The sequence below is a fragment of the Lepidochelys kempii genome, chromosome 8, assembly GCF_965140265.1.
Source record: "Lepidochelys kempii isolate rLepKem1 chromosome 8, rLepKem1.hap2, whole genome shotgun sequence".
NCBI classification, from domain to species: Eukaryota; Metazoa; Chordata; order Testudines; family Cheloniidae; genus Lepidochelys; species Lepidochelys kempii.
In genome coordinates, this window is record NC_133263.1 from 80,150,680 (window position 1) to 80,174,977 (window position 24,298).

The window sequence follows — 24,298 nt, forward strand, 5'->3', positions numbered from 1 at the left end:
GCTTTCCTCCCTCCATGCCTGGCTGGGCCCATGGGACGGACCTGCCTCTCCTGGTACCTTGCACTGCAGGCTTTCCAAGGCAACACGTGGGGCGGGGGATGCAGGGTCACATGGTCCCTTGCCCCAGATTTCTGCCAGGGTTCACACCAGAATGGTTCCAGCAGCATCCTTTCAGCACTGTGTGGGAGGCAAGGGATGGGAGCTTCTTCCAGCCAGAGGGCAGGAGGAGGAGGGGGAGGGTTAGGAATGACCTGGCCTGTGTCTTTGCAGAGCTCATCTCTCCCCCCTCACTCCACTCCCCTGTCTGGAAGCAGCTTGTCCCTTCCTGCCTGCACAGTGGGGTTTTTGTGTGTGGTGTTTTTAAGTATCACTTTTGTAACTTTTTTCTATTGTAAATCAGTTTAGTTTTCATCCACATTGACTGTCTGTAGACTTTTGAAAGTGATGACTGGTACATACGTACCCAGCATGTATAGTTTGTTGGGTGAATCTTCATCCTCATTGCGTTTTCTGGATAAACGTACATGGATCCGGTAGGGAACATTGGCCCAGACTGCTTTGTTCAATCTGGTGTCAATACGTACATCAGGCGTATGCATCTCCTTCACTGCAAATGTACGGATCTCCTTGAGAGCACAGGGGGCATGTTTCTTGAATCCCACTCCATGGATCTGTTTGTGAATGTTGATGATATATTCCCTAGTCACCACCTCATTGATGGCAGATCTCCCTTTCTTCTTTTCTCCACCTTTCTTTGCTGGAGCCGTCCTGCCCGGAAAGGCAGCTCAAACCTCCAGGCTACTGCTGGCCACTGACATAACTCAGATGCCTCCTGTCCCCTGGCTACAGCACAGGCAGGAAGGGGTTAAGCCCTGAGGAGCCATTGTGCACCAGGGCCCAGGGAACCTGACTGCAGGGGCTTCAGGGAACCCAGCCAGAGAGGTGGCTCAGCAGGGGAGAGTGTCTAGGGGATGGAGCAGCCCCGCTCTCCCTGGGGGGAGGACCCAGGGCGGAGGTGGAGCGGGGCGGGTGAAGAGGGTGCTAAGCTTCTACCCAGGGGGCTGCTGTGGTGCCTGCAGGGTTGGGGCACGAACACACTGGCAATCACTTCCCCCTACACACTCCAGAGCTTAGCTGAGGGGCGGAGAGGCTTCCCCGTGCCAGCGCTGTGCAGGGGGTTTGGCACATGCCGGGCTTGGCTCCTCCTGGCCAGCACCCCGGGCCAGTGGGTCTTGGGCTTTCCCGGAGTGCCGGCCCAGCCAGAGGCAGCGGGGGAAGGAAGGAGCCTGCCAGCCAGGCTGCTGGTGGGCTGAGCGCTCAGACCAGGGGCTGGTTCTCAGCACAGCGCTGGGAGTAGGACATGCCCTGCTGGGGGCATCTGGAGGAGCAGTGGGACTGGGGGTGTGTGAAGGGGCAATGCAGGAAGAGGACTGCGAGAGGGGGAGCACATAAAGGGCCGATGGGTAGGCAGCAGAGGTGACATGTTACTGGCTGCTGCCTGGCGCCTGCCTGCACGCACTGGGCACCACAGCGCACAGCCAGTGCCGGCTGGAAATGAAACAGGGGAGGGGGCCCTGCTGGCTGAGAGCTGGCGCACAGCGTGGGCTGCGCTGATGGACCAGCAGGGGGAGTGGCCAGCCCCGCCACCAGCCTTGCACACCCACCCCCGTTGTCAGCCACTGGACCCCCCACCCCCACTCACAATTGGTGGGCAGGCGGCTGGTGAGCCGGGATCCAGCCAGCAGTAGGACCTGCCAGTACTGATGGGGGGTGGGGCAGACAGAAAATACAGGACAATTTGCCAGTTTTTAAGAAAAAGTTGGGACACCTGCAGGATGGCTTAAATACGGGACTGTCTCTTTAAAAACGGGACGTCTGCTCACCCTATTCAAAAGTGGCAAGATACCCTGTAGACTTTCTTATCTTCATCTTTATCAGGAAAACTAAGTTTTTCCTCCCAATATTCAAATTATCACAGTCAAAGAATGGTAAAGTTATGCTGACAGATTCATTTAAAGTCCAGTGATCTCTCACTCACAATTGGCTAATGTCATATGGCATATAGGTATAAAACTAGCTAACAGAGAGAATCAATTGGACAATTTGATTTAATTTATAGTGCAGTGGCTGTTTAGACATTTTTCTTTCTTTTCTTTCTATTTAATAGAACAAGTTAAAGGCCTGATTTTCAGAAGTATTGAGCACCCTCAGATTCCATTAAAGTGGACTGGGGTTACAGATGCTAAGTAGGTTTGTAAATCAGGCCATAAAACTGTACTGGGTGACTATAAGATGTACTAATATGACAATCAATAGCAGGGAATTTTTACTCTGTATTTAAGAATGGCATATAAGGTTTTCAAATACTCTGATTTCACTATTTTTTCATTCAGAGTCTATTTCATCTCAGATTTTTAATGTTTGTCATTCTCAAGTAGGACTTAAAAGTTTGTCTCCTATTTGGTTGAGTGCAGGGAGGAAGCAAATGGTTTTATCTAACTCTGTAGAAAGTAAATACAGGGTATGTGTTGGCAGAAATAACTTTGCAGCAACAAATTAGTTATGCCATCTTGATTTTTACAAATGTTTTTATTGTATGCAAGTCTCATAATCATGCTTAAGAGCTATATGTCTGTCTGGAACTAGGAGGTGAAATTCTGCATTCTGTGTTGTGCAGGAGGTCAGATTAGATGACTTCCCCTTGTGGCCTTAAAATCTCTGAATCTCTCTCCCATTTCTTTGCCACTGTCCTAGAATGAACTGAAACAGCATTCTTTATCAAACCTGTGCACAAATTCTACCCAGACTGGCACTTTTCTTTGATTAAGCCCCCAAAAGCTGTATAATCTAGGCCTGAATTTGATTTTCAAGTTTGTTTATATCCATTTCCATTACAACACTAATGCGTTTAGTCTTCTCTTATTTCTGGGGAGCGTGATGGCCACTCGTAAGTTTTTCTGAAAATACAAATTTGGATCTTCATAGCTGTCCTATAACACTGTTTGTTTGTTCTTTCTGTTCCATTTGAAATCTCCATATCCCTAATTATGGGATCCTGAGCTGCTGAGCCCAGAGATGTGTTTTTTGAGCTCCTTCCTATGAGCAGGGTTGGTGTGGAATCCTAGGCAAACAATAGCCTTAGCCATGGTTTTAAAATGTCTAGTTTGTCAGCTTAGGCTGACTTTTGTTGGCATATTTCCACCCATATTCAGGCTAAGCTTATGATGCCATAGCTGGATTTTCAGTTCATGCACTGTTCTCCAGCATCATTAATGGTTTGTGCTCAATTATGGCCCTTATCCACCAATGCCCACCAATAGAAAGACTTCTGTTGATTTCAGTGGACATCAGATCAGGCCCTCAGGTGGATGGTGGTCTGGAACAGAGTCAAACAACATGCTCTGTGCTGGAAAGATAATTTTACTGGTGTTGTCCTGATTTTAACGCCTATGTTACCAGCATGAATGTCACAGCACAACATTGCACTTACATGGTAGAAAACAAAACACCTGCTATAGAAGGGGACATGGGAAAAGGTACTGAAAACATTTTCCACCTCATATTTTCGATGCTCAGATACATTCTATAGGGTTAGAAACATGGAATTCCAAAATGCTTGTTAAAGTCAAAAAGAGGAACAGCTTTATGCCAGATATAAGTGTGTTCCAGCTGCAGCTCTCTGAATTTGGGTATACAGCCTCACAGGGCTCCCTGCCTATAACTCCTTCCCCTTAGGCAAATTATGGACCTTGAAATTCTTACCAAATACTGCCTGACAAGATCTTACTCGCTGATCCTCATGGTACATCTGTGACCTATCCTTTTTAATCTGTTGGTCTTTCTATGGCCCATTTTCCACCCTCTCCACACACTTTCTCTTGGATTGCTGAATTCAACAGCTTTTCACAGGTAGCATGGTGTTTATTATATGTAAATAATATACATGTAGGGTATGGAATAAGAGTCTCATTTTGCTTTCCTTTCCTATAGCTAGGTATGGTCCAGGTTGCCTTCCTTCAACATTCATTAATACTATTTTGAGCACCACCTAGAATGTGTAACTTGTGTCAGTTGTTCCTTCCACCTCAGGGAAGCATGAAGGACTCTGCATGGCCCCAACAATCCTCTGTGGTCCATTTGGCCAGCTTCAAGATTTCAGTTTGTGTTACAACATAAATCTGGAGTTGTTTAACATTCCCAATTTAGCTTTTTATTTTAAAGTAAAACTTGAAAGTGTCTGGCCATGCCTCTGTTGGCCTGGCCACTGCTGTTTTGAACCATCTGTTGGCCTCATGCCTCACAAGATGCTCTAGACATGTACTGTATTAATAGCCCCATTAAAATTGTCCTGTTATTTTACCCATACTACAGGATTCCAAACAGATGTAACGAACATCTTTTGACCCAGTAATATACAAATCAGATTTTTCTTATCTGGAACCAAAAGAATCTGAAAGGATACTAGAACTTTTATGTGACCACTGGAATTCATGGTATTCCGCTAATTAAAGGAAGAGTAAGATAACATGGCTGTTTTAAAAAATTACCATATTATAATATCAAGATATGAATCCTACGCAAAAACAGAAAAACAAAAATGTATACCATATAACGAGGTCCATGATGATTACTAGGTTGAGAGCATTTAATTAGAAGTAATTATTTGTAGAATTCTGGGGAAAACATTTTTCTAGTTTTGTAAACTGTAATGGTCTATTTCAGAAGCAAAGGTGTAAGGTAGCATATTATGCCACTCAGATGGTGGGAGTAATCACTAGAATTTAGCAAATCAATGGAACTACCTATGGAATAAGGTGCCGCTCAATCTGGCCCCCATTTTGCACCGCAGATGAACAGAGGTGCCCTAGTGTATAAATGGGGGTTTAAATTGTAGTGTACTGCCTCAACAGCATAGTGGCTGTGCATGCTCCAATGATCGAATCAGAAATCAATGTGAGGCAAACAATATCCAATACCTTCACCAATATATAGGGCCAGATCTTCGCTTGGTGTAAATCAGATTAGCTCCCAGGTTGAAGTAAACGGAGCTTTGTCCCTTTACCCCAGCTGAGGATTTGGTACGGAAGGTTTGCATTTTCTGGCTGAGACTGAAACTGAAAAGCTAATTTATGGGTGCTCTTTGAAAAATCCAACCCTGTCTGTAAACATTTAGCTTCTCAATGAACAGCCCCTTTCAAGGATGTGAGTCAGTGAAAAATACAGCTGTTTCACATACTGAGGAAAACATAAAACAGCATTTACCATTGGCTCAAGCTGCTTCTTTACTGAATACAAAGTCCCTGATTCCCCGCACACAATGGGGTAAATCGGGAGTACCTCCACTGAGGCTGATGAAGTTTTTAGGGAGTAAAACATGAATGAAGTCAAAACTGGAGGGTTCCTATACAATAATTTTTAATCTACTTTGTCCTAATTACATTATATTAATTGACCTATTTCATAATACAGTGACAGCCAAAGCAGATAATAGTATTATTATCTCTATTGTATTATTTCAAATCAAATGCTTTACTCTATTGCATTCTTGCATCCAGATTAATAAACGAAGCAAACAAATTATTTGCTATTGTTCACTTTTAATCTGCAAGTTAATCTAAAAGTTTAATCACTTTTAATATGCAAGTTAGTCTAAAATCAGATTTAACTTAATCACTGTTCTCTCTTTTGAGATGCTAGCAGTAAAAGTATATAAAGTTGTGTTTTAACATGACTATAATGTATACATAGCATTATACATTTAGGCCCAGATCCTGCAAATTGATACATGCAGGTTGACCACAGTACCCAGCAGGGTCCCCATACAAGTGCAGGGATCTGCCCTCACAGAACGCATTCCAGGATCAAAGCCTTTGGGAGTACATTCTACACTTGTTCATATATAGCTTGACTTCAGAGTATGTTCCTTAGATTGCTGCCATATAGTTACAGAAATGCATAACAGTGAAGTGTCATTAAATGTAATGTACTCATCTAGGCTGATCCTTTCCATTGTAAACCAAGCAAGAAAACCAAGGTGTAAATTATTAAAAATATTAACTTTAAAAACAAAATATGAATTTCTTTTCTCCTAACATTCGTCACTGCTGACCCCAATAACAGATTAGCCTTTCATCCGGCCAGATGCACTCCCTGACATCTACACTTGCAAAAACAGTACACGTGCTCTACGCTTACTTCCATTCTTTATTATGACTGCTTTTTATAGCTTGTGCTGGAAAATAACTTCCAAATTAAACAAACAGAAAAAGTAATATACTGTAGTTTGATTGCAACCTTTATATTTTAAACTAAAAAGGTTTTGCTGTATATCCACTTAACTAAAAAAGAAAAATCTATGGTTAGACCGAAACTTTGCCATCTCCTCTGATTTAAGGAGCAGCATATATAGTTGCCCTGCCCAAGGAGAAGGGCAAGGACTGAGTTGTGGCTTGGAAAGTCACAATTTGGTCTATGCTTCCCCCTTTCTCCATAGGGAGGGTAAGCTGTGCCTGATTTTCTGTCTTAGGTTACTTGCACTGGTCATCTGGCATATTGGGGATGAGTACATGGTTCATGCACTTCCTGCTTGCAGGGGTTGGATGGGGAATAGCAGCCTGGAAGCAGCTGCTCTCCTCTGCTATGACCTACATTGCAAGTAGCTTGTACAGGGGCTTCAGTGAGTATGGTATATCTCCTTACTCCCTTCCACAGACACACAGGCCCAGATCCACAAAGGGATTTAGGTGCCTAAATCCCAGATTAGATTTAGGCTCTACTGGGATCCACAAAACCCTGCTCAGCTGCTGCCTAATCATGTAGGCGCCTAAACTTGCTTGGCACCTAAATTTTCACTGTAAAAGTTCCCTAGGCATCTAAGTTTCTGCCCCTAGGCCCCCTAACTGCTGCCTGAGGCAGGTGCTTGGATCCTTATCTCATGCCTAAAACCCAGTGTGATCCTCAAACCAGGTGGAGCTAGGCAGGGCAATGCCTATCGTGTCCTGCAGGGTCTGACCTGGTAGGTTCACTCAGAGCAAAACTGTGGATGAGAGACGGCCTTCCTTGTAATCTTTAGCCCAGTGGTTATGATACTCACACAGGAGATACACTGGTTCCATTCCTTCCTCTGCCTGAAAAGGAGAAGGGATTTGAACAGGGGTTCAAATTGGCCATTATCTTTGAAAACTCGTGGCGAACCGGGGAAGTCCCGGATGACTGGAAAAAGGCTAATGTAGTGCCAATCTTTAAAAAAGGGAAGAAGGAGGATCCTGGGAACTACAGGCCAGTCAGCCTCACCTCAGTCCCTGGAAAAATCATGGAGCAGGTCCTCAAAGAATCAATCCTGAAGCACTTGCATGAGAGGAAAGTGATCAGGAACAGCCAGCATGGATTCACCAAGGGAAGGTCATGCCTGACTAATCTAATCACCTTTTATGATGAGATTACTGGTTCTGTGGATGAAGGGAAAGCAGTGGATGTATTGTTTCTTGACTTTAGCAAAGCTTTTGACACCGTCTCCCACAGTATTCTTGTCAGCAAGTTAAGGAAGTATGGGCTGGATGAATGCACTATAAGGTGGGTAGAAAGCTGGCTAGATTGTCGGGCTCAACGGGTAGTGATCAATGGCTCCATGTCTAGTTGGCAGCCAGTATCAAGTGGAGTGCCCCAAGGGTCGGTCCTGGGGCCGGTTTTGTTCAATATCTTCATAAATGATCTGGAGGATGGTGTGGATTGCACTCTCAGCAAATTTGCAGATGATACTAAACTGGGAGGAGTGGTAGATACGCTGGAGGGGAGGGATAGGATACAGAAGGACCTAGACAAATTGGAGGATTGGGCCAAAAGAAATCTGATGAGGTTCAATAAGGATAAGTGCAGGGTCCTGCACTTAGGACGGAAGAACCCAATGGACAGCTACAGACTAGGGACCGAATGGCTTGGCAGCAGTTCTGTGGAAAAGGACCTAGGGGTGACAGTGAACGAGAAGCTGGATATGAGTCAGCAGTGTGCCCTTGTTGCCAAGAAGGCCAATGGCATTTTGGGATGTATAAGTAGGGGCATAGCGAGCAGATCGAGGGACGTGATCGTTCCCCTCTATTCGACATTGGTGAGGCCTCATCTGGAGTACTGTGTCCAGTTCTGGGCCCCACACTTCAAGAAGGATGTGGATAAATTGGAGAGAGTCCAGCGAAGGGCAACAAAAATGATTAGGGGACTGGAACACATGAGTTATGAGGAGAGGCTGAGGGAGCTGGGATTGTTTAGCCTGCAGAAGAGAAGAATGAGGGGGGATTTGATAGCTGCTTTCAACTACCTGAAAGGGGGTTCCAAAGAGGATGGCTCTAGACTGTTCTCAATGGTAGCAGATGACAGAACGAGGAGTAATGGTCTCAAGTTTCAGTGGGGGAGGTTTAGGTTGGATATTAGGAAAAACTTTTTCACTAGGAGGGTGGTGAAACACTGGAATGCGTTACCTAGGGAGGTGGTAGAATCTCCTTCCTTAGAGGTTTTTAAGGTCAGGCTTGACAAAGCCCTGGCTGGGATGATTTAATTGGGAATTGGTCCTGCTTCGAGCAGGGGGTTGGACTAGATGACCTTCTGGGGTCCCTTCCAACCCTGATATTCTATGATTCTATGATTCTCAGGTGAGTGCCCTAACCACTGCAGTAGGGGATGTTCTGATGTGGGTGCCTCTGTGTCTCTCCCAATGAAGTTGTTCCACTTTGTATAAATAATTAAATATTAATTGGGCCAGAGTGAGAATCACTCTCTAGACCAATGATTAGTGCTCTCCCCTGAGTGGTGGGAAAATCTTGTCCAACTCTCTTCTCCTCATCAGGCAGAGAAGGGAGGAGGATTTTAACCAGGGTCTCCCATATCCTGTGTGAGTATCCTACCTGACGGGCTAAAAGTTATAAGGGAGGCCCTCTTCCCCAGCCATTTTATGTGGATTTAAGCATGCTCTGAGCACACTTACCAGATCAGTACACTCCAGAAGAGGTTTCATGGCTGTGGACCACAAATGGAAATGGGGTCATCCCTCTCTCCTTGGTAATTCCCATTGACTAGTGAAGGTGGCTCCCTGACTTTTGTGGATCATTCTAGGTGCATATCTCTCCCCATTCATTGTATAGGGAGCCTAGTTACCTAACCTTCGGTTTGTGGATTCCAGTGTTTTTTAAGCCGGCTACAAATATGATGTTGCAATGCTAATCATTTATTTTCTCCCTCAATAAAACCTTGGGGATCTGGGTTGTAAACTGATTCACAATTCAGGCCAATGTGCCAAAAGCTTCTTTATTAGCTAATTTGCATACTGTGGTCATTGCCTACTTTTCAAGTGTTCTGCATTGCACCAAAAAGATAGCTAATAACTTAACTTTTGTCCATTATACTTGATTGCTATTTCAACATATCGTATACTCTCCCGCATAGTTACACTAATAACAATGAAACTTAGATGGACATATGGATGAAACCACAGTGGGAATGGCAGGAAAACTAGACAGGATGTTTTTGGCCCTGACATCCACCTTTACTTCATCTGCATGGAGTGTGCTTATGCCTATGACCATGAAATTTCATCTTCTGTTTATCTTGAGAGTAGAAAGTTGTCCGGTTGCTGGACTTTAATCTGTGAGTTATTTCACATACATTTTTCTCACTTAATTCACAGAGAGAAAGTTATTAAAGTATAAGGCACCATCACCTATAGTACAGGAATGCAGAAATATCCACAAATATTTATAGTACAAATATCAGTTAATATGCTGCTTCTCAGTAAGGAAAGTACCATTTTCTTTACCAACATACTATGTGTTAGAACAAGGATGGTAACTGCACAAGAGTGTTGGCACTTGTACGCAGTTGTTTGGAAGTAATATAACAACTGAGGGTACACCGTATCAAACTGGGACAAAGGTGATCTTTCTTCCCTGGGTTTGATATATTTTCAGCTACTTTAAAGGCTCTTGAGATCAGGACCCCTGCATAGTCTTTGAAGCTCATTCTTTTCTTTCTGTAGAAAGTGAAACCTGGGCTTCTAATGGCAGCTCAGCAAATACCTTATCAATATTTAAAGTGTCAAGTGTATCTCAGTTAGATGTACCAATTGCAGATCAAATACACTATCACTGTGGAGTTGCATTCCCTTCAAGGGTCTTCACACCTGACATTTTCCTTTTATTGGGGGACAACTCCTCCTCTTAACATAAGCTGTTTACATGAGTCTTAACCATGTTGTTTGGCATCTGTGGGGAATTAAATGTTTCCTTGGGACAGTCAGGGAGAGATTGGAGGTTTAAAGACTTCATTCTTGTTTAAGAAAAGAGAATATCAGGAAAAGGGTTTTTCCCTGCTGGTTCCATCATTGTTCAGTAGACCCTCACCAATTTTGTTTAGTGGTGGGAATGTCATGCTTTCCAAGGATGGCAAGAAGAATTCAGGATGGATGAAAATTTAGTGGTATGTAGTAACTGTAGTGAGCTATATCTCTATCTTTCAATGGTGATTTAGAACATTTCTGCCTTTTCTCATCTAAGTCTTCTCTGTTTGCTTTGTTCTGCTCATCACACAAGGAGTTTATGAACATGACTAATGCAATCTAATCCCATTACTGCTCTTCTAACTCTTGCAGTGTTATTTCAATTGTAACGTTTGCTGTGGTGATTACAGCAATGGCAATCTTGAAGCTTTCATGTTTGCGGCTTTACCTGCTTCCGTGTCTTAATTTTGGGTGAAACTGACCCCTTTCAGAGCTCAGTTTTGAGGTGTTAAGTGGGTCTTGAATGGTGGATAGACTTAGGGCTGAGAGGTAAATAATCTCTGAATGCATACATGTTTCATGATTTTGAGAAGAAAACAGAGTGGGAATTAAAAGGCATATTTATGTCTCTTTTGGAAAACAGAGACTATTTGTTATCCATTGTAGTGAGGCCCCCTGCCGCTCCGGAGAGGGACGAGCCCTCTGGACACTGGAGTAGTCGGAGCTAGGGAGCTCTGGGCCTGCCGCTCAGATGGTCAGGCGATGCCCCGGAAGTATAAAGGCTTGACATCAGAGCTCACTGGAGAGCCAGCTGCTGGGGAGGCCAGATGCTTCTGGCCTAGCCCGCGACTGGGAAGCCCCTGCAGCCCAAGGTGCACGCAAGGACTGGCCCGACCTGCCGCATGCCCACTACCCGGAGGAGTTTCCGGGCCTGCCTCTCGCCACCTACCCAGAGAAACCTATGGTGCTGGACCCCCTGGAGAACACCACCGTGACCCAGGTAACTCCAGAGGGGGAGTGTGGAAGTAGCCTGGGGGCAGCCGACCCTAGTTGGGCTGCAGCACTGCCAGAGCTCATGTCCGTGTGTTGTGGCCAAGATCCCCACTGACTCAGCAGCGGGTCTTCTGCTGCTGCTAGGGCTCCGGGCTGGGACGCAGTGGAGTGGGAGGGCCTGTGTCCCCCCCGCCACCCAACTCGCAGGTGGCAGTCTCCCCCACTCCCAGGGCCTTCAGAGGCCTGGGCTTATTGCTACTGTGTATACTACTACTGCTCAGCTCCTGCCTGAGGGCTTGAGCATGTGACTCATTGTTGCCCCGCCCTGACCTAGGGCCCAGGCTTACTGTGCTTATTTCAGTTGCTGCAAGGGCTGCCGAGGGAGACTCTTGTGGCCGGACTAATTCCCCCCAAGACATCAACAGTGTGTAGTGAGGCGGAGAGGGACGAGCCCTGGCTAACCTCTTTAAATCCATGAACTGCCACCCAACCCCCTACAAAGTGCTACTGAGAGGATTAAGAGAGTGAGAGTTGAGAGAGTTTCCTGTATCCTTAAAATTCCTCCTGTCCTAGGGTATGTCTATACTTAAAAAAAAAAAAAAAAAAAGGTAAATTCTTAACTCAGCTTAACTAACCCAGGATAGCTAACTTTGATTAAAATATCATAGAAGACATGGTTACTCAGTTTTTAACTCGGGTTAGCAGCTCAGGTTAAACCCTATAAGGGATTCTGGGGTTTAACTTGAGCTGTTAATCTGAGTTTAAAAACTGAGTCATGTGTCTTCACTGCTATTTTAATCCAAGTTAGCTAATGTGATACAACAATACACCTCTTTTTGCAGTGTTTTTTTTTTCCCTGCAAGAAATTCCATTGAATAATATTGAATTCCTGTTTAATTTTTAAAAAATACACTTCCTTCCTATAGGACACATGGTGTTAGTAGGCTCCAGGACTGTACTTCAGAATAATTGCATCAGCTATAAAGTATAGTTGAAAATGTATATATGTTCTTTGATGGACAATGCCTGGTGCGACGCTGTCAACCGTGGTTGCTCTGGCTGGCACAATGGTCCTTAATAAACCATGTGTGTTTGATGAAGATTTAATGAAGATTGGTTTCAGAGCTAATAATTTACTGCTGTTGTCAAATAAGGAAAGTTTAATACATTGGGTTTATGGTTAACTAAAAACCCTGATAAGTGCAACATTACTTGTTCACTGTCATCCTTCATTAACTAATGTGTCACATTGGGTTGTAATTCTTTTGGGCAAGTGGTGTATTTTCTGGTGAATGCCCGTAATTACATTGATTTCAGACTGCCAGAGGTATTAACAGGTAAACAATACCACTTCAGAAAGAATCCTGTCTGTATAGTAAGATGTTTTAAAACTCTGAGACTGTTTCTACACTGCAAAGTTTAGTTCACATAAATTATGTCACATTGCTGGCATTCATGGAGCAACTCCACATGGTGGATTAGTATTTCTGGGCCTGAAAAATAAGCACCAAGTGGTGGGATCATATCATGATGTAGATTTCAGATGACGTGCAGTGGCTGCAGACATCTTGTATGCGAAAGGCCACATTCCTGGATTTGTGTGACAAGCTCGCCCCAGACCTCCAGTGCAGGATACCAGAAGCAGCATTGACAGTGCAAAAGTGAGTGGTGATCGTACTCTAGAAACTTGCAATTCCATTGTCATCCAAGAGTTCAAGGTCTTTAAGTGTCTCCTGCAATGCAGGTCTATGACTCTGGGTAATGTACAGGAAATAGTAGATGGATTTGAAGCAATGGCATTCCCAAACTATCGTGGAGCAATAGAGGGAACACATATCCATCTTCTGGCCCCACCCCATCTTGCCTGTGAGTACGTACACTAAAAGGGGTGCTTTTCCATGGTTATGCAAGCTCTAATGAATCACTATGGATACTTTACTGATATCAACGTGGGCCTGACCAGCATGTTCACATTGTTGATGTTGAAATGCCAATAGTGATTCTGAAGGATGCAGCCTATCTCTGGATTTTGAAACTGTACACTGACTATCTCAACAGAATGTTCCTATTGTTGCTGTATGTTATGCTTTACATAATATTTGTGGAGCAAAGTGGGGAAGGCTTCTGAGTGAAGGGGTGAGGTGGACTGCTTCTGAATTTGAACAGCCAGACACAAAGACTATTAGAAGGACCAACCATAGAGCTACACAGTTGAGGGACGCCTTAAAAGATCATTTTAACAATCAGCCATAGTAGTGTTGTGTGATGCTTTTAGGAAATTGCATGCCATCTTCTTGTTAGACCTTATGTATGGGTAAGTTATTGACTCCCATTCTGAAGTTTGCAACATGGAGTTTTCCAAGGAATGAAAAGGTTGCTGTGAATGGAGGCTTTAGACATTTTAGCTTAGTAATGTTTTGAACATTTGCTTTGTTGAATCATCAAAGCCATAATGCCCTGGTGCATTTCCCACTGAACCTCTGACTCTGCCTCTCCTCCAGCAACCGTGCGCTCCATTCCTGGTCCTTCACCCTGCTGTAGGCCATTTGGCCCTTCCAATCCCTGTGTTTACAGTCAGCAGTTGTAGAGGACTGGAGGATCTCACAGAAGAGATTCTCCCTGGTCCACTTCTTTCTTTGCATGATCCAGGTCAGGCATTCAGCAGGCATGGAAGGGCCACATCTCAAGGCCACAATGCCAGCGGCTGCAGATAAAAACCGACGATACATTGTTAGATTTACAATTGTAATGGAAAGGGAAAGTTGCGTCTCAAAACGCCGTTAAATTATTCACAATGACTCCAAGATTCACATAAAGACCTTTAATAAATACTACCAGTTGTGCAGGAGCGGTGAGTTATATGGGCCTGTGGTGTCCGGGCTCCAGCAATATTCAGGGCCCAGGGGCCCGGCTCCACCAATGTTTGGGGCCAGGTCTCTCCCCTGGCCCCACTTGCTGACTCTGCACACCTTCCCCAGGCCCCGGAGTGTCCCTGCCTCAAGCAGGTGGCTGCCCCCTGCAGCTCTGCGCTGTGCTCCTGGCATCAACTGCCACGGCAGGGTCCTAATGCCCCACAGCCACTAGTGCCAGGGCAGGCTGACCCTGACCTTCGGCCTCGGACCCTTCCCTTTTCCAGTGGGATCCTCCATCAGCACAGCCCCCCCCCCATCCACAGCCACCGCTTCTGCCCCACACTGGGCAAGGGGCAGCCCCATCTCCTACTCCCAGTGAGGCTACAGTGAGGGGCAGCGGAGGAGGAGGCACACATGATGGCAGGCCCCCCCGCCCCCGGTACCCACCACAGGGGAGGCAAGGGGGCTTCCTGTCCTGAGAGGAGCCCTAGGAGCATGTGCAGTGACAGTGGTGTGAGGTGAGTGTGCTGCTGGAGGGAAGAGGGGAGCCCCTCCCTCGGAGCTCACTTCTGCCAGTGGGGAGATGGCTGGGGGGAGTCCTCCACTCTGGCCCCAGCCCCAGGGCAGCCTGCCTGCACCCCAAACTCCTCAGCCCTAGCCCTGCCCCACCCCAGAGCCTTCACCCCCAGCCAGAGCCTTCACCCCCCCCCCCCGCACCCCAACCCTCTGCCCGAGCCCTGAGCTTCTCCCCCACCCCAAACCCCTCATCCCCAGCCAGAGCCCTCATCCCCCCACACCCTAACCTTCTGCCCCAGCCCTGAGCCCCCTCTTGCATTGTGAAGCCTTCAGCCCCACCCCACAGTCCTCACCCCTGCACCCCAACCCTTTGCCTGAGCCCCACCCCAGAGCCCTCACATTTTTACATTATTTTAAAAAATATCTATTGGCTTACAAGGCAGGTGGGGCGGGGGTGGGGGGGGCAGGACTTGGACCTGTGCTGGGCGCTGTTAGAGAGCTTATTCCTTCACTCTCCCACTTCCCTGGTCCTTCTTGCATGAACAGAGAGCAACAATACCCGAAGTCCGAAGGTGCAAACAATTCGATGTTTATTGGGGTGAACTTCCAGGAAGCTTAAATACAAGTTCCTTTTTCCTTATTTTTGAATCCCAGCTTACTTCCTGTTTGCCCTTAATTTATATAGTAATATTCTTCGCTATACCTTAACCAATCATTCTACTGAAATTTAACTAACCAATCCTAACATATTGTAACATGATTAGCTAACCAATTATATCCCACCACCTTAATTAGTTTACACCCAGCAAAATTAATTATACAGCAGACAGAAACAATCACAGAACCAGACAGAGACCATGCCAATAAACAATAGCAAAGTGGGAACTATAATGATAAAACAATACAGAAGTGGGGATTTCACAACTACATCTATAAAGACATAAGAGTTTCCCAGCTGTGTCTATTGATAAGTGAGTTCTTACCAGACAGAAAACTATCAACCTCAATTTCCTTTTACATCTTCTAGGCACTTCCCTTTCTCTGGAGGTGATAGGCACTATCAGGACAGGATTGTATTCCTAACAGCCCAATAGCACCTTCTTTCAATGTGACTACTTTGGAATGTGAGGATGTGACCGGTCGCTTCCCAGCTTATGGTTGCCTCTGTCACTTAGCCAAAGGCCTTAGCCTAAGAACAGGGCCTCAGACTGTCACAGTAAGAGAAAGACCTTACACTGGCAGACAGTGATTTTGATTCTTTCTTTTATACCTCTAACTAGCCAAGTGATAAGAATACACCTAAATTCTTAAAGTATGGCCTTTACAGATAGGCCTGAATATCTATATCCTAACAGGTGCCACCAAAAATTATACAAACCTATTGCCCCTGCAATTATCCCTTTAGCTTGGAGCACCTCATTACAGCACTGCTCTGCAGCTCAAGCCGTAGTGAGTATGTTCTAACATGGTGGAGAGGGGAAACTTGCATAGGAGGTTTAGATGCTGGGCACACCGGCTATAAGTATAGGGAAAGTGCAGTGAATATTGCCAATATTTTCACAGGCAGTGGCGATTTTGGTTGATACCTCACTCCTGAGGGTGATTAAAGGTCAGACAATGCAGCTCCTATTGGCATCCTGAAGATACACTGGCCTGTATGCTGCAAGTCTGTTTGCTGCAGTGGTGTCAATGGAGCTGAGTGGCATGGAAAGCTCTCCCTATCACAGGAGGAAAAAAACAAACCTGCCATCCATTAAGGAGAGGATTGCAGAATATTTCCATGAAATTTCCACCAAGATTCTTCAAGAGTATAAAAAAGGGACATCCCTGTTCAGATAAACAAAAGGCTCTGCATAGGGAGAATTGTGTTCCCCTCCCCTCGCTAGGTCAAACAGAGGAAAAGTGAACACCACCTCTTCCTCGTTGTTTTACCTCTCTCTGAGCGCATGTCAGTGATTTGTTGTGCACTGTGTATTCTGAACTGCTACACTAACCTTTTTGCATTCGTTCTCCCAAATGTAGTATTTGGTAGCTGTGGCAACTACATATGAATTCCAACGTTTTAACTTTAATTCTATTCTCATTTCCTGTTATAAAAGAAACAGATATTCCTCAGGTTTGACACCTGAAAAGAATGGCTCAGGCATCCTCTGCACTGAAGACTGATGCAAAGAATTCGTTTAGCTTCTCTGCCCATGTCCTAGTCTTCCTTGAGTGATCCTTCAGCACCGCTATTGTCCAGTGGCCCCACTGATTGATTGGCAAGCTTCTGATGTACTAAAAGATTTTTTTTTGCTGTTAATTGTTGTGTCTTTTGCTAGTTGTTCTTCAAAGTCATTTTTGTCCTATTTAATTATACTTTTACACTGGACTTGCCAGAATTTATGCTTCTATTTTCCTTGGTAGAATTTGATTCCCAATTTTTAAAGGATGCCTTTTTTTGCTTCTAACCACCTCTTTTACTCTGTTGTTTAGTCATGGTGGCATTTTTTTTTTTTTTGGTCCTCTTACTGGTTTATTATTTGGGGTATACATTAAATAAATTTAGCATAAAATGTTTCCGTGCAGTTTGCAGACATTTCATTCTTGTGACTGTTCCTTTTAATTTCCATTTAATTAGCTTTCTCATTTTTGTGTAATTCCCCTTTTTGAAGTTAAATGCTACTATGGTGGGTTCTTTAGTACTCCCCGCACCCTCCGCGGACAAGGAAGTTTAAATTTAGTTACATTACAGTCACTATTAACAAGGAATTCAGCTATATTAATCTCTTGGGCCAGATCTTACATATGTGCCATTTAGAACTAAAGAATCCCCTCTCCCCTTGTGGGTTCCAGGACTAGTTGCTCCAAGGGCAGTCATTAATAGTGTCTAGAAATTGTATCTCTGCATCCCATCCTGAGGTGTCATGTACCAAGTCAATATGGGGATAGTTGAAATCCCCCAATATTATTGAGTTTTCTATTTTTATAGTCTCTCTAATCTCCCCGGTCATTTCAAAATCACCATCATCATTCTCGTCAGGTGATCAGTAGTATATTCCTATTGCTACACTCTTATTATTCAAGCATGGAATTTCTATTAATACAGATTCTATGGTGCAATTGGAGTCTTTTAAGATTTTTATTATATTTGACTCTGCTTTCTTTCACATATAGTGCCACTCCCCCACCAGTGTGACCTACTCTGTCATTCCTATACATTTTGTACTGAGGTATTACCATGTCCCATTGATTATCACCGTTCCAGCAAGTTTCTGTGATGCCTATTGTATCAATATCCTCATTTAATATCAGGCACTCCCTCCTCTTGACTGTGCACTGCAGGGTTTTCTGTGCCTGGTTCCCTTAGTGTCTACAGTCACATTTGTGGTGCTGGTGGAGCCCTCACCAAGTATGGCATGCAGTCCACTGTAGAAACATCACTCTGCGGGGTGGCCCCAGATTTGTTGCCCTTCCTTGCCTTCTGAGATGCCTGCTGAAATTCCTTGGCTTTCACCCAGCATTGATTCCAATCCCTGTCATGTCGAGGGTTTAGCATCCCCTGTGAAATCTGCATGTAGATATGTATATTCCTTCCTCTGCTCCTTAGCTGGGTTTGCCCATCCTCTTCTCCTCACGGGCCTAGGAGATCCAGGACTTCTGCCCTACTCCAGACATGAACATGTCTATATGCAGCTCTTAGTCTGTGCTGAGCCAGCATGGTAGGATGCTCACAAAGGTGGTTCTTGTCAAGGTGGGCATCCAGGAAAAAGCATTTAAAAACATACTGGGGTTTTTAAGGGTGGGATGAGGTTCCAGTATCTGTGAGCCCTGGGTAATGGAGTTCAAAATTGTGACTTGAGCAATCACTGCCATGGGGAAAGACGGTTTGTGGGACAGCTGCTGGAGAAATGTTAGATGTTATACAGGTAATATGGTGGCTACAGTCACACTATGTCATCAGAAGTAGGTTGACTTTGGTTGTTTGGGAGTGTGTTATTGTGCTGATGCAACAAGGTGCTTATATTAGGAGGAAACAAATTTAGGTGTGGACACATGCAAAATTATGGTGAAACAAGTTGTCTTAGGTCAACCAAACTTTATAGCATAGACCACTCTCTCACAGATGAGTTCTGAATCTGCAACATTCCTGATTCACATCAATCTGTCTGTCTCTCTGTGACATTGTGGGGACTGGAATCAGTGTGAGCTCAGAGTGACTGTGTATAAAGTGCCAGCTCATTTAGTTGATCTGTAGATCAACTATATCTGAGTAAGGATGGCAGGACTTTTCCCTTGGCTAGCAGTGCCATTTGGTGATGTTGTAATTTAATTGAAAATTTAATTTCTATTCGATTGGAATCACTTTCAAAGAGATATTAGCTTAAATTTTATTATACTGCTCCTTTTCTTGTACTTAAGACATTCACTGGCTTTGTGTAATAAATGTAGCGTGGTGTGAATAAAGTTGGCAGTGGAAAACGCTGACCCAGTGCCCACAGTGATTTTTCACTCCCATGCAGAGGGCCAGAATGAAGCCTATGCACCACGCAAGTGCCACATAAACCATTGGGCTGGCCAGTGAAATCATAAACAGAATGATCCCTGAAGTGCTGTGCAATTTGGAAGGGTTGTGTAGGGGTTCACTTCAGATGTAGCAGAAACAGCTCCAAAATCCAAGAAGCCTCAAGACTAAAAACAAAAGCATTTTTGTTCATTTTACATGTTATTCTTTTGCTTTCCAAACATATCCGCTCCTACCACTCCCTGCCCCAATCAGCCAGCCAGATGGAGCCTTTGAGAGAATGAACACTTATTTAACATAACTTCCTTTCACCCACATTTACAACATGTAAAATTAAAATTGAACAGCCACTGAAGAAAACAGTCTTGAAGTTGTACTGTGGCCACTTTCACTGTGACAAAGTGAAATGGCTGGTGTCAGGCAGAGGAAAATGGTCAGTATCCTCTGAGCTCTGCTGTGATCAGTGTCTGGAAATCATTGTCCTCCCAGATGATGTAGGGGCTATCTTTTTATTGCTCAGTTTCTCCCAGTCTTCTTTGTACAAATAATCCTGATCTATGCATAGTAGGAAGAAAAGGACACAGGTATTACTATATCTATAGGTATATCTGTATTGGAGGTTCACAGTCTCTCCTGAATTTGTTAAGCTATTTTTCAGATTATAGAGGTATCAGAAAAATTCCACTGCCACTGAGTGGGGGGAAAAGGTCTTCTGTGTTTGTTTTGCAGGGGTGGTTGGTCAAGGTGCATGTGTGTGGCTTTGGCTATTCTGGTGGCAGTACATATAGTACTCTTCGGGGAATTTTGTGCCACTGCGTGTGCGCAGAATTCATGTCCCATGCAGATTTCTGTGCTTCCCTTTAGAAAAATGACTTTTGATGGGGAAACAAAGGAAAGCTGCGAGAATGATCACGTGCCCTTCCCCAGCAGCATGGTTTCAGGCATCTGGAGGAGCCAGCAGAGAGGTAAATAAGCGAGGGGAGGGGCGGGAACGGGACTGGGAATGCCCAAGCCGGTGGTTCCTACCTTGTGCCTGGCTCAGCTGCTAGTCCTGGCTGGGCTGGGGTTGGGAGAGGATGGGAATTCCTCTTCCCCTGCAAAGAGTGACTAGGGCCGGGTGAGACCCACCCCCAGAAACCTCCCCCAGCTGTGCACCCTCCTCCCACTTCACGTGCCCATCGCTTCTCAGACATGGGGAAAGGGGTCACTCTACAGGGAGCTGCTCCCCCCACCCACATCTGCCCAACCCCTGTGCATCTGGACCCCCCCCCATACCCAGACATCTCCCACTGAGCCTCACTCCCCTTTGCACCCAGAGCCAGTGGCCGCACATCCAACCCCCAACTTCGCCGAGCCCTTCCCCCTGCACCTGTGCCCAGACGTTCCCCTCACTGAGCCCCCCACACTTGAACCTCAACCCCAACAAACCCCACCCCTCCTGCACCTGGACCACCCCACTGAGCCCCCCAGACCACCATGTCACTGAGCCCCACCCAGCTGCACCCAGACCCCACCCTGAGCCCCACCCAGCTGCACCTGAACCCTAACCCACCAAACCACACTCTCCCAGCACCCATACCCCCCCCACTGAGCCCCATCTCCCCACACCCAGTTCCGCCTGCTGAGCCCCAACCATCTTCACCTTCACTCTGTGAAGTCCCATTCCCCCTGCACCCAAATCCACCAACAAGCCCCTGTGCATCCAGATTGTACCCAGCCCCTCCACTGAGCTGCCTACCCAGATTGCCCCACACAGAACCCTCTCACCCCACATCTGGATCCCCCCACACTAAGTCCCTCCACGCTTGGATCCTGCTGAGCTTGCTTCCCCACACCGGATGCCAGGGCTAGGCATACGTGCAAGACTGTCCCTCTGGCTCATTATCTTGGTATGCCTGTTGTGGAGGGGCAGGGTCCTGGGGTGTTTCTGGGGCAAGCCCAGCCCCTGCTCTGTGTCAGGTGCAGCCTCACCACCGAGTCCATGTCCAAGTGTGTGTGAGTGGGGGAGCGGGATGCAGTGTGAACTCCCACCTCCGTGCAGCCAGTGGCCTGTGCCCCCCACTGCAATGCTGGAACCTCCACATTTATTTATTGACAAGTAAAATATCTAGAATTTTAAAATACTGTGCACAGAATTTTTAATTTTTTGGTGCACAATTCCCTTGGGAGTAATATAGCTACACACTGCAGTGGAAAGGAGGCTGTGTCAATACTGCGGTGTGTAGCTACATGCGGCAGTGAAAGACGGGCAGCAGGGAGGCCACAGGACACTAGGCTGCTAAAAATAGCAGGGAGGCACTGTTTGGGCATGTAGAGAGCTGTGTAGGGTTCAAAGCCACAGGGTTCAAGCATGTCTTTACTCGCCTGAGCTGTGCTTCAGCATCTACACTGGTATTTATACCCGTGCTGGGGGTATGTGCAGAGTATGTACTCTACAGGCTGCCTTAAGTGCAGACATAGCCAGTGTCTTTCTCTCCTGTCATCAAAAGACTGTGGGCTAGATTCTCAACTAGAGTAAAATAGCTCCATTGCCTTCAATGGAGCCATGTCTAACTATACCAGCTGAGGACTTGGCCGGTATTTAACAATTGAGATGTAATACTGACGTAATATTCCTTTTTCAAACTCTGAGAAAAAATCTAAAATATGTTTAGAGCATCTCTGGGTGGTGATATTGTGTGTGCTAATGAAGTAATGTTAACTCTACCAACTGTGTGATTGTCGATGTTACTCAGAATCCTATTGCCCAACAATGAGTTGTTCACAACTCTCTTGAAAGCATGTGGTGTAGGTATTTTTAAAACTGGAAAAAAAATGGGAAGATAGATAAAGTGTTAAGAGGAGTGGAGAGGGGGCCGTTGAAAATGTTACTGGGAGAGGAGAGGCTGCTCTTTCACTCCTCTCTCCCTCATTTTAGGGTGAATTTAGATATCAACTGAATTTGAGGCATTATTAATTTATTATTTTTTAGATTATAAAGCCAGAAGGGACATTGTGATTATCTAGTCTGATCTCCTGCATAACAAAGGCTCTATAGGACTTCCCTGAATTTATTCCTGTTTGAACTAGAGCATATCTTTTAGAAAAACATCCAATCGTGGTATAAAAAATTTCCAGCAATAGTTTGATTTCTCCTTTTGTCTTTTGTTTCCCATAATAATTTTCCACAGTTCCTAGCTTGCTTATTACTATCAACTTGCCTTTTCCCATGTGTTTTTATATGTGTGTGTGTGTGTGTGTGTGTGTGTGTGTGTGTGTGTATATATATATATATATATATATATACATACATACACCCACCTACACACACCCCTGCCATTATCTCCCCCTTTATCTTCCCCTCTTGATTGTGGGATAGTAGATTTTGGGGCATTTAGTAACATATTCTTAAACAGTTCCCAATTATTATAGTTCCTATTCAATATATCCTTAAGTTTAAAAAAGGCCTTTCCACCTAGTATACTCCACAGTCAGTCACATTTTTCAGTCTGATGGGTAATACTTTTCCTTTATAGCCCTCAACTCCAGTTAATACTTTATTTTATGCCTGTGTAAAATAAGGAAGCAGTATTTTTGAGGATTCTGTGTATTGTTTTCCTAAAGGTCTGGAGATGAGATGATGAGTATTCTGAAGTGAATGAAGTATAAGTTATACAGGGATGAGAAGTCAGCCTCTGGAAATGCACTATTCTTTCATGTTTGAGCTTTCTTTTGTCAGCTTTTTATACTTAAATGCCTAAATGGCTACACTGGACAAAATCTGAACCTAATTTAAAGTTTAAATCCTCCTGATTGAGACTATCTTGAATTCTCTGAAGAATTAGGCTGTCACAGAGATTTATAAAAGTCAAAAGAACAGTGCATGAAGGAACAGGATATTTTCATATATTTTTAAATATGAAGTTCAGAGGGAATTTTTAAAGCTTAATTTATCAGAAAGCACAGTGAAAGGGCTTTTATGTGAAACAGTCTTATTTTAAAAGATACTTGGTCACTCACTTCCAGTTAAAGCAAGTTGCCAGATCCTTGGAAACAGAGCCACACCTCCCTCTTGATCAATTCTCTGGTAGATTGCAAAGTGGCATTAACTCAGGGCACCAAATCTATGGCACATTGGGGACCCAGGGTATCATAATGCAGGGTATTAGGTTGGAAAACAACATGGGATAAAAACAAGATGCCATAGGGTTCCCATCAACAAAGCCTATGTAAAGACTGAAGTTAGCCTCAGCTGTAGATACATCAGCGATAAATTAAGTGTTGTTTTATGAGAGCAACCTATATCAGTCTAGGGAACAGTTCTTTTTTGTACCTGATGATTTCAGAGGTATCTGATTTAGATGAGGGTGTCATTGGCTGAAAGGAATTTTTTGAAATGGGAAATTTGCTGAAACCAGCCCCTTTCTATGAACAGCTTTGGTTTCAGTGAACCTGTGTTTTCCAATGAAAACAATGTTTTGTCAACAAATTCCTGATTAGCTCTATTATGAAGATTCTTGAATAAGAGGATTTCTGTGGTGTTACCAAAGCTGCTTCTGCCAGCAATTTATTTACCAAAGTCAATTTCCTGTATGCCATTTTTATGTGTTTACCTTGTGGCCTTTCATAGAGTGAAGTCACAAATGCTACTGAAATACTAATAAGAAAAGGAGTACTTGTGGCACCTTAGAGACTAACCAATTTATTTGAGCATGAGCTTTCGTGAGCTACAGCTCACTTCATCGGATGCATACCGTGGAAACTGCAGCAGACTTTATATATACACAGAGAATATGAAACAATACCTCCTCCCACCCCACTGTCCTGCTGGTAATAGCTTATCTAAAGTGATCATCAGGTGGGCCATTTCCAGCACAAATCCAGGTTTTCTCACCCTCCACCCCCCCACACAAATTCACTCTCCTGCTGGTGATAGCCCATCCAAAGTGACAACTCTTTACACAATGTGCATGATAATCAAGTTGGGCTATTTCCTGCACAAATCCAGGTTTTCTCACATCCCCCCCACCCCCATACACACACAAACTCACTCTCCTGCTGGTAATAGCTCATTCAAACTGACCACTCTCCAAGTTTAAATCCAAGTTAAACCAGAACATCTGGGGGGGGGGTAGGAAAAAACAAGAGGAAACAGGCTACCTTGCATAATGACTTAGCCACTCCCAGTCTCTA

At 44.8% G+C, this 24,298-nt stretch overlaps 1 protein-coding gene across 1 annotated transcript; it reads right to left on the reverse strand.

The window, feature by feature from the left end:
- Window positions 1–401: 401 nt before the first annotated feature.
- Window positions 402–2,054, reverse strand: LOC140916632 (large ribosomal subunit protein eL31-like). The gene is made up of 2 exons (XM_073358306.1): window positions 2,039–2,054; window positions 402–784 (listed from the first exon to the last, which is right to left on the reverse strand). The coding sequence occupies exons 1-2, from the start codon at window positions 2,052–2,054 to the stop codon at window positions 402–404; spliced, it is 399 nt and encodes a 132-aa protein (XP_073214407.1).
- Window positions 2,055–24,298: the final 22,244 nt, after the last annotated feature.